The sequence below is a fragment of the Clupea harengus genome, chromosome 11 (genome assembly GCF_900700415.2).
Source record: "Clupea harengus chromosome 11, Ch_v2.0.2, whole genome shotgun sequence".
Lineage (NCBI taxonomy): Eukaryota > Metazoa > Chordata > Actinopteri > Clupeiformes > Clupeidae > Clupea > Clupea harengus.
In genome coordinates, this window is record NC_045162.1 from 12,688,854 (window position 1) to 12,698,781 (window position 9,928).

The window sequence follows — 9,928 nt, forward strand, 5'->3', positions numbered from 1 at the left end:
ACACGCATAACATGGGAACAGCATTTTTACTGCTTTCTTCTTGCTGACTGGGTCAGTGGATTACAGCCCAGAGTGAATTTTAGTGTGTGTGTGTTTGTGTGCATGTATGAGTGTGTGTGTGTGTGTGTGTGTGTGTGTGTGTGTGTGTGTGTGTGAGAGAGAGAGAGTTTATGTGTGTTTTTGTGCATGTATGAGTATGAGTGTGTGTGTGTGTGTGTGTGTGTGTGTGAAAGAGTGTGTGTGTGTGTGTGTATGTGTGTGTGTGTGTGTGTGTGTGAGAGAGAGAGAGAGAGAGTTTATGTGTGTTTTTGTGCATGTATGAGTATGAGTGTGTGTGTGTGTGTGTGTGTGTATGTGTGTGTGTGTGTGTGTGTGTGTGTGAAAGAGTGTGTGTGTGTGTGTGTGTTTGTGTTTGTGTTTGTGTGTGTGTTTGTGTGCGTGCCTGTGAAAATATGTCTCTGTTTCGGTGTACATGTACAAATGTGTGTTGTTTTGCAAGTCTGTTTTGTAGTATGTATGTGTTTGTGTATTACTTTCATATGCATGTGTTTGTGTTAACGATACATGCCAAGATTAAGTAACACAGTATATAATAAGCTTCATGCAGATTATTGCTCAGAATCCCTTTCTTTAATATACCCATCTGAATGTGCATTGGTGTTTTGCTGTCCTTGTACATGGAGTTAATGTGAGAATGTGTGTGTGAGTTTGTGTGTCTTTGTGAGTATTTGTGTGTGTGCTTGTGTAGGATATATATACATCCAATAAATCAAAGCAGGGCCAAGTATATATATATATGCTGCTCTGAATTATTGGATGTTTTTGGAAACATGGGATGTGTCAAAGTTTGCAACACAATGTGAAATATTTCTCTCTCTCTCTCTTCTTCTTGTTCTCTGTGTCCTAGATCACGTTTCCATCGGGGGCTTGGGGGACAGCTTCTACGAGTATCTGATCAAATCATATCTCATGTCAGACAAGATGGATGAGGAGGCTAAGAGCATGTACTACAGCGCTCTGGAGGTAGGGTCCGTCACGCTCAGGGCCTCCATCCTGCTCCCTCTGCATCCTCTCCCCAGACTTCTGCAGCGCCCCTATGATAGCTATCCATGGCGGTGCATAAATGGAGGGCGCGTGACCGTTTTTGACAATCATCTGTCGTCATGCCACGCCACCCCAACAGATTAATGTGTCCTTTTGTTCATTTGCAACAGTAGCCTCTGTTTGGTGTGTGGGTGGGGAAATCATTTAGGCCGCTGAAAGCGTCCCCACTGGATAAAAAACAGCCTGCGTAACGTAGCTTTGTCTGTGCCGGAGATACAGCCATGATATTTATTCAGCAGCCAGAAATAGACATCTGTTGTTCCAAGAAGCTCAGCTTCCTACAAATGGATCAATCCAAAAATAATTTAACAGATGTTTTTCAACGTTTGCAACGGACGTTTCCTGTAGGATAACCTTTTACGGCACTAATTTGGGTAAGGAAATTAGTGCCGTAGAGGTGTAGAGGGCTGAATAGCTGAATCAACGGCACTAATTTGGGGTAAGGAAAAACTTGTAGAGGGCTGCATAGCTGAATTAACGGCACACCATATCTGGACTGAAGCATTGTTAGCCACAAATGAGCGCCGCTGTAGATGACTGATAGCTCCTAATGGGGGAGCCTCACACAGAACCGTTTGAGAAATGGATTCAGTGCCACAAAATGAGATCTTTGTGTTTTGTATGTGTGGAATGAAAAACAGATGTGAGCTAATATGTGAGGGATATTTCTCCATTGATGCTGATATGTGATACAAAGAGGGAGTAAAGGGGGGGGGGTCGTGATAATGAGAGGGGAAAAAAGAATGAGTGAAAACAATGAGTCATGGGCGATTGATCTGGTGAGATGGCCTAGTTCATTTTCTGCTCTCAAAGGAACGTGTGACGTACAGAGAAGAACCCCTGGTAGGAGACACGGGACCCAGGAGAGAATGAGGAGACAAAGCCAGACATATAGATTTGGTTCCACGTCTCTCTCTTTCTCTCTCTCTCTCTGTCTCTCTCTCTCTTCCTGTCCATTGTTTCGTACAGATTTATAACTCTCACACCCTGAAATTCGAATGGAATTTCAATGAGCCTTGACCTCAACTCCCTAGAAAGTGCAGACCATGTGTTTTACAGTGCATAAATCATTTGAAATATTAATGTACACACACAGAGACAGAGAAGAGAGATAGAGAGAGAGAGAGAGAGAGAGAGAGAGAGAGTGTTAGTGACTCAGAGAACAAATCTGAGCATGTGCACCGCTGATAACAGAGTTTTGTTCAAGAGTTTTGTTTGTGCGTGTGCCTTGCCAAATCCGGTAAGATCGCTCTTCTCATCACCGCATCTCTCTCAACCGGGGCAAGAGCTCAGTTTCTATCTGGTCTAAACATCACGTGCGGAATAAGTAATGTGACACTCACATCCACCACAACATGGCAGCACTTCTCCCACTTCCTGACGTTTACATAACCGCGTCAGCCTGAGTCTCAGTCTTGCCCCTGGGGTGCAGAGCAAGCCGAACAGCACTGAAACTCACTGGCCTCTCTTTGCTTCTCCCTTTTGCAGGCTATAGAGACCAACCTGGTGCAGAAATCCCCTGGAGGTCTGACCTACCTGGCCGAGTGGAGAGGGGGGATCCTGGACCACAAGATGGGCCACCTGGCCTGCTTCTCCGGGGGCATGGTGGGCATCGGCGCGGATGATGGGCCCCAGGAGAAGAGGCAGCACTATCTGGACCTGGCAGCCGAGATCACCCACACCTGCCACGAGTCCTACACCCGCTCAGGTATGGGGGGAGGCTGAACGGTACCTGTTGGAGGTCACTGTTACCGGTCGCTGGTGATTCTATGGTTTGTTTATAAGACCTTGTTTGTTTGAGATCAATCAGGAAAATCTGCAGAGCGGAAGCTGAGTAGGGTTCCATAAACTTTCAAGTGACCCAATCAATACATGCAATCTACTATGACAAAAGACTAGTTCTTATTCTAGAAAGTCCACTCGGAAAACCACTTGAAGCCAACGAGCAGTTCCTCCTCGAGCTTAGCCTTTCTGGAAACCAACCTAATCTGTGGTGACAGAATGTACTGCCATGACATAACTTTCAATAAATCTTTTTGAAGCATTCTGAAAGTCATGTGGACCGGAGCAGAGCTGGTTGGAGGGTGTTTTCCATCACGGGGGGTTCAAATTTTTGCGTGGGATTTGCATGGGATAAATGACAAAGCCTTAGCTGAAAGTCATGAAGCCATCAGGCTGTCAGTGTTGAGCTGGTCTGAGTCCTGCTCATGGCTTCAGATGGATTTCAGGCGATGTCATATTCTTCTGCCGCTAGTTTCTTTTCTTTTCTTTTCTTTTTAACACCAGCCATGGGGCAAGCTCTTTAATGTGTTCTGTCGGCCGCACTGAAGCGTTAGCGGGGAGCGGGTGTAAAGCTTAATACGGAGCAACAGACACTTCTTGTGTCTCTCTGTAGAGAATTCAGGTTCTGCTCAAGTATTCTTTATCGTCCGCGTGTCTATCCTAGCACCACTTCAGTTGCAGCTAAACTTTGTGAAAATCAGTCCCCAATCTCTCCTAGTCTTCTTTTGTTAAGACTCAGGAGAGAGTTGTGTGTGTGTGTGTGTGCATGAGTTTAGCTTCTTTTGTGTCTGATGTCCTTGATAGAGACCTAGTATCCAATCAAAACGGCACCAGCATCCATTCTAATTCCCACATAGAAATGCTTTTGAATTCCTTTTACTATGGGGTCAAACTGCAAACATTAAGCCCCTTCTCTTTGCTGTTAGTTCCACAGTGGCCACATTCCTGAATGTTTTCTGTTGGACTATCACAGTTTAGAATTTGCTTCGGACAGGAACTTGTTTTTGTGAATTAATTTAATGTACAACTAATGCTCAGAAGAATATGCAAAGGCTCCATTAGGCCCTGTGATTGTCCAGGGTATGACCAATGACTTATGAGTGAAATTACCAGAATCGTCTAGAAGAATTAATATTGTAGATAAAATACGTAGTAGAATTCATATTAGATCATGATGTTTGGCACACTGTCTTCAATGGATTCATTTAAATGCCTTGAAAACATGAGTCATAGTTAGAGGTTGATGTTTAAATCTCGTCTAAGGCAATACACTTGTTGTCGTTGTTTGCTTCCAACATCAGCCACCAAGCTGGGCCCCGAGGCATTCCGTTTCGACGCGGGGGCAGAAGCCACGGCAACCCGACTGAGCGAGAGATACTACATCCTGCGGCCAGAGGTCATCGAGAGCTACTTGTACCTGTGGCGTCTGACCCACGACCCCAAGTACCGGGAGTGGGGCTGGGAAGCTGTGGAGGTGAGTGGAGAGCAAAGCAAAGCTAGCGTGCGTCCCTTGGCATCACCGCGACCTGGTGCTGTTCAATCCCCAGCGAGATCATATTATTGAGCTGTGCTGTAAGAATGAAAGTATCTGCTTAATGACTAAATGTGAAAGATCATATTATGGAGCTGTATTGTAAGAATGAAAATATCTGCTTAATGACTAAATGTGAAAGTGGAGAAGCCTGGCGGGAGCTGCCTCTGGAATGGACCCAGCCTGGTTCTGTGCCAGGTCCGGTCCCGATTGGACTACTAATTGCCCATGCTGTGTGAGTGCAGAACTGACATTCGCCAGCCAGCTTAGAGGTGATAGACTAAATGTCCTGGCGCTGGTATGGGATTTTTGCCTACCTGGATGCAGCCATGCAGGCACTAGACTAGAGGAAGAAAAGGGGTTTTGTTCACATTTTTAGTCTGCGGTGGTGCCAAGTATGGAATCAATTCAATTCAGCTAAAATCAGATACAGTAGTCAACAAAAAAGATCAAATTGCCTTTCAGTTTGTTTTGTTCTCCGTAATCGTCACATAACTGATCAAATCAGCATGTAATTAACAATAACGGCTTTAATGTATGCTTGGAAGCCGGGTATGGTGCAGTTCTCAATTATTATGGCTGCTTCCACTCGATATGGCTGTAGTTCTGCATAATTGGTCATACTGTACTACTGTTGGACTATAATCTGTTTTTATAGGAAACATGTTAATACAACACGCCCACAAATGTTTCACCCAGCTATATTTTCTGATGTTAGTGAAACCCATGGTTATTACAGCCTAATTCCTTGCATTCATTTGGATTTTGACATGGGTGACATTCCTTTTTTGCAACTCTGTGGTCTAGCATTAATCCCGTTTTGGGTCCGGGTTTTGAGCCGAGAGCTAAATAAGTAGTCAGATCACTTCTAATGAGAAAATCAAATGTATCTGACACATTATATTTGTGTAATTCCATTATCTGGATGAAATAAGTAGCTATATTAATAATTTACAAAAAACTGATTGGAAGGAAGAGTGCGGGGAAAAGAAAGAGAGAGAGTGAACTGAATAGATAATTTTTACATTCCTTACCTTTCATTCCTCTCTGATATAACACAGGCATGCAGGCACAGTGCAATGGGCAACATACCGGATATATTTTGTGCATGTGTCATACATACAGGGGGAAAAAACTTTGTTTCTTTGTTTCAAGAGATAAAAGTACAAGTTAAACTGTGAACTATACACTATATGAAACACTGTATATTACATCCATAGATCACATACTTACACTTAACAAGTGCACACTGACACAGATGGCAAGATTATAGCCATGTTAGTAGAAGCTGTAAGCAGCCATTGTAACAGCACCTGACAATATAGCCAATTCAGTTGAAGCAGAAGCAGCCATCAAATAGCACCCATGGTGTGATAAAATGGAGGGAGTTTCATTTTTTGCATGAAAAACCTCAAGCTTATTAGGGAATCACATTAGATAGGTGCCGAATTGATTCAAATTAATTTTGATTAAACCTATCCAGGGACGGGGTTGGCTGACGATATTCCCAAGCAGAGGTTCTCTCGTGCTTTCAAAGGATATTACCTTTTTCGAAATGAGATGGATGCTTTCGACTCGTATTAAATTATCTTTCTGGGTTGCAGTTTGCTCTGGTGGGCTATTTTGTGTTACATAATTACCGATCAGGGTATGAAATAAAAATAAACAAGATGATCTCATCCCATGTTTTTTTTCCCAGGCAAATACCAGACTGCTCCTAATGGCAGTGGAGATGTTTGTCATTTTTCTGGGCTAATAGGCTGGCTGCTGTCCTTTTAGAGAATGACTATGCATCATCAGATACTAATCAAACCTTAGAGATGAATGGGACAATGTGTATAAGCAGATGACGAATTTAGCACTAATAGCTGTTCTTGAAATGCCAAGGGAAAAACTCTAAAAGGATGAAATTTCAATGGGATTTTCATAAATAAACTATTTTGCTGTTACATTTGTAGTGACTGTAAGAAGCATCGCATGTGAGAGTGAGAGTAAGAAATGTTGCATACATGATCAAATTCAGTCTTGTGTTTGTAGTGTTCTGAGTTAATTTCTCAAGTTCAGATGCCCTTAAAGTAGCCTTCAATACAGTTACAGCTCTTTGTTGGGTTTATGATTTAATTTGTATTAATGCTCAAGAAGAAGAACAATAAACAAAATTAACAATATTTCTGAATTACAGAAAGTACCTGAAGGTAAAGAAACAAAATGATAACAATAATAATATTAATAACAACAACAGAATACATAAACACATGCAACTACAGAAGCACAAGTAAAAATAGATACATTATTTATCAACAGTCTTTCTGTCACACCTTAAACCCAAATAGAAACAGATACACTAACAGTCTTTCTGTCACACCTTAAACCCAAATAGAAACAGATACACCAACAGTCTTTCTGTCACACCTTAAACCCAAATAGAAACAGATACACCAACAGTCTTTCTGTCACGCCACTAGTGAGTGAATGTCCAACACCCAACACCAGTGGCCAGTATTCCAACCTCCTCTCCCTCCATCATACCATATGTGGCCTACAGACTAACTGCCATCCAGTACCATTTAAAATGTTCCCTTTCCTCAATTGCCGTAAAGATCCGATAGGTCGATTGTATTGTAATGTGCTAACAGTTTTGTTTTGTTTGATTTTAGATTTCTTTGTGTTTCGGTTTTTGGTTTACTTTAGTTTGGTGTTGTTAGATCTTTGCTAAGTACTAAGAGGCTAACAGTAATGAGTTCGAGCTAATGGAGCTGATCTCTGTCCTGTCCCCCAGGCGCTGGAGAAGCACTGCCGCACCGAGGGAGGATTCTCTGGCATTAGAGACGTCTATTCCTCTGTGGTCAGCCACGACAACATGCAGCAGAGCTTCTTCCTCTCAGAGACTCTCAAGTGAGTAGATCGAACCCTGCGACCCCTCCTCCACAGGTTACCTCACACGCAGCGGGTGGGGTCGAGTACCTGAGCTTAGCACTGGGAACAGGAAAGGAGGGCTCTATACATTCACTCCCACCAGCTCTTGACCCGTGTCTATTCCTGAACAGATATAATATATTCTACTACATTGCTACCCTTTCAGGAAGGTGTGACATGTAAGGAGATTTGAAGGGGGAAGCCATTGCTAGCTTGTGGTGTAACCTTTCTGTCTTTGCCTGTCTCTGGCAGGTATCTGTACCTGTTGTTCTCGGATGACGACCTGCTGTCGATGGAGGACTGGGTTTTCAACACCGAGGCTCATGCCCTGCCTGTCATACGCAAGAGCTGTCTTCAGCCAGAGACTGGGACACAAGACGCAAACAAATCCACAACCGAGTAACCACCCGTCTCCTGCCTCGAACCACACCTGGATACAGACATTATATACCTGACAACGCCAAACACACACACACACACACACACACACACACGAGACAAAACAAATGTCAAGAAAACGTCCACTGAAACACACACAAGCATACCAACACCCAGGGCTGAGGCCTCAGGGGCCTTTGAACGGACCCTCAGGTTCTTCCTCGTGAAGGATCTGGTCGTACACGCCGTGATTGTAGAACCTCGGGCCCGAGTGTCTCTGTAAAGGCTGACAAGGGGCACCGGTGCAAATTTTCTTTTTTCTGCGGACAATCAGACAGACAGGACTTTCATGAGAAGAGCACCTTTTTTCTTTCCTTCTTTCCTCTGTGAGGAAAAAAAACAAAACAAAAGAAAAACAGAATAATCCATGGATTTGTAGGAGGATTACTGTGCCATTGGGTTTTAGTGAGAAAAAGTGATAAAAAAAAGAGAGAGCGAGAGAGAGAAAAAGAGAGAAAGAGAACCACTGCGCTTTTCATTTGATTTTCCATTCTTCACATTTCCGTTCCAGATATGTTTTTTTTACTTGTTGTTCTTCTCATTGCGCAAACTTTTCTGACCTTCATGCCATGCTTACTCTCTGACCAAAGTATTATTTGTTCTTCATCGCGTGGAAAAGTTCTATTGCTTTTGTCACGGAGAACGATTCACACAGATTACAGCCGACTGTAGAACCCAGTTCCTCTGTCAACCATGTACAGACAGTCAACACTCTGACTGGCTTTGTGTCTGAAGAACATTTCCTAGACTAGTATCAGCTTTGCTATGCTGCTCATGAATCCAATTGGTCTGTGTGAATCTAACCTCAAATCTGCTATGAAAAAAATCACTTCTTTTCAATTTTTTTGTCAGTTTTTGAAAATACGTGGACCAATTTTTTTAAAAGATGTAGAATTGATTTAATCTTTCCCTCAGAAATGTATAGATTCACAGTAATGAAATGTGTAAAATGAGTTTTTGGGATGTTGTTTATGCTGGCCTTTCAGATGAAAAGAAAGATGTGAAGACAAGGGAGAGTTCAGGAGATGGTCTGCCGTTTCCTTCATGTGCAGAGTTTGTTTTGTGTTTGTTTGTTTCTTCTAATGGTGTTGTGTTAGGAAGAGCTCATATCTGTGTCACACTCTCTGCACCGAGTCTCAGGAGTGTCACATTGTCAGATTGTGTGTGACACTGTCAGCAACAATCGTATGAATATTTACTCTGCCACACACTCACACACACATATATATGCCTCTGTACATGCACGCACACACACACACACACACACACAAACATGCTCTTTACACACATGCACACATACATACAGTACAATATATGCACACACCTTTACAAACAAATCTTTAGAAAAGACCTGTCATCATTCTGTCTCCAAGACGAAAGAAATCATCGTCTGGTCAAAGAGTGAGTCCTGATTGGACATGAAGACCACGGTATCTGTCTTTGTCCGTCACCGTTGAACACACAAAGATGTGAGAGAATGTGCTGTACAGAAAGCGGATGAATGTGAGTGATTCCTGGTATTCAATGTGTTTTGCTTTTTTTCCATCTTTTTTGGGGGAGGGAGAATGTTCTTTATTATTTGCATAATGATGTCATTCTTATTCTTTATAATTTTTTTCATTTGATTCCCTCAGGTGTTTCCGTAAAAAAAAAGAGGAGAAACAAACATTTTATTATAATTATTCCTACTATTAATGAATTAATTCTTATTGTTGATTTTACCTGTCTTTCGTTGTTGAGTATTTTCAAATACTGGTAAAAGACCTGTGCAACTTTGTACATTTAAAACAACTGCAAACGTATTATGTGTGGTTCTTTATTATGCTTGCCTTTCACCTGCCTTCCCGTTGGTTTGTTGGTTTGTTGGCGTCATTTAAAAGCAGCGTGACCTTCTGGTTCCTTGAGAAGTACTCAACCACACTACTCCAGCGCATCAGCACCAAAGTTGTTGACGCTCCCGTGTTCCCCCAGTGATGTTCCCCCTTCAGCACAAAGTGTCTACCATTAAAAGGCCTCCACGGTTGGGTCCAGCCACCCAAGCAGAAAGGACTGATGGAACATAAAAGTTTAATGAGTCGCAGAGTGAAGTGATCACCGGGGACTCTTACCCATGTCTCCCTCCTAAGTGTGCGCAGAAAGCATTGTCACAAGTTCAGA

At 42.7% G+C, this 9,928-nt stretch overlaps 1 protein-coding gene across 2 annotated transcripts in view; it reads left to right on the top strand.

Annotated features, from left to right (window-relative positions):
- LOC105898186 (mannosyl-oligosaccharide 1,2-alpha-mannosidase IA) overlaps positions 1-9,562 on the top strand; it is a 200,585-nt gene extending 191,023 nt beyond the window's left edge. For both annotated transcript variants that reach the window (XM_031577072.2, XM_012825204.3), the window contains exons 8-12: positions 908-1,023; positions 2,593-2,812; positions 4,188-4,360; positions 7,197-7,312; positions 7,586-9,562. In XM_031577072.2, the coding sequence (XP_031432932.1) occupies positions 908-1,023; positions 2,593-2,812; positions 4,188-4,360; positions 7,197-7,312; positions 7,586-7,736 (776 nt within the window). In that variant the 3' untranslated portion in view covers positions 7,737-9,562. The remainder of the gene's footprint in view (positions 1-907; positions 1,024-2,592; positions 2,813-4,187; positions 4,361-7,196; positions 7,313-7,585) is intronic.
- The last annotated feature ends 366 nt before the right edge of the window (positions 9,563-9,928 follow it).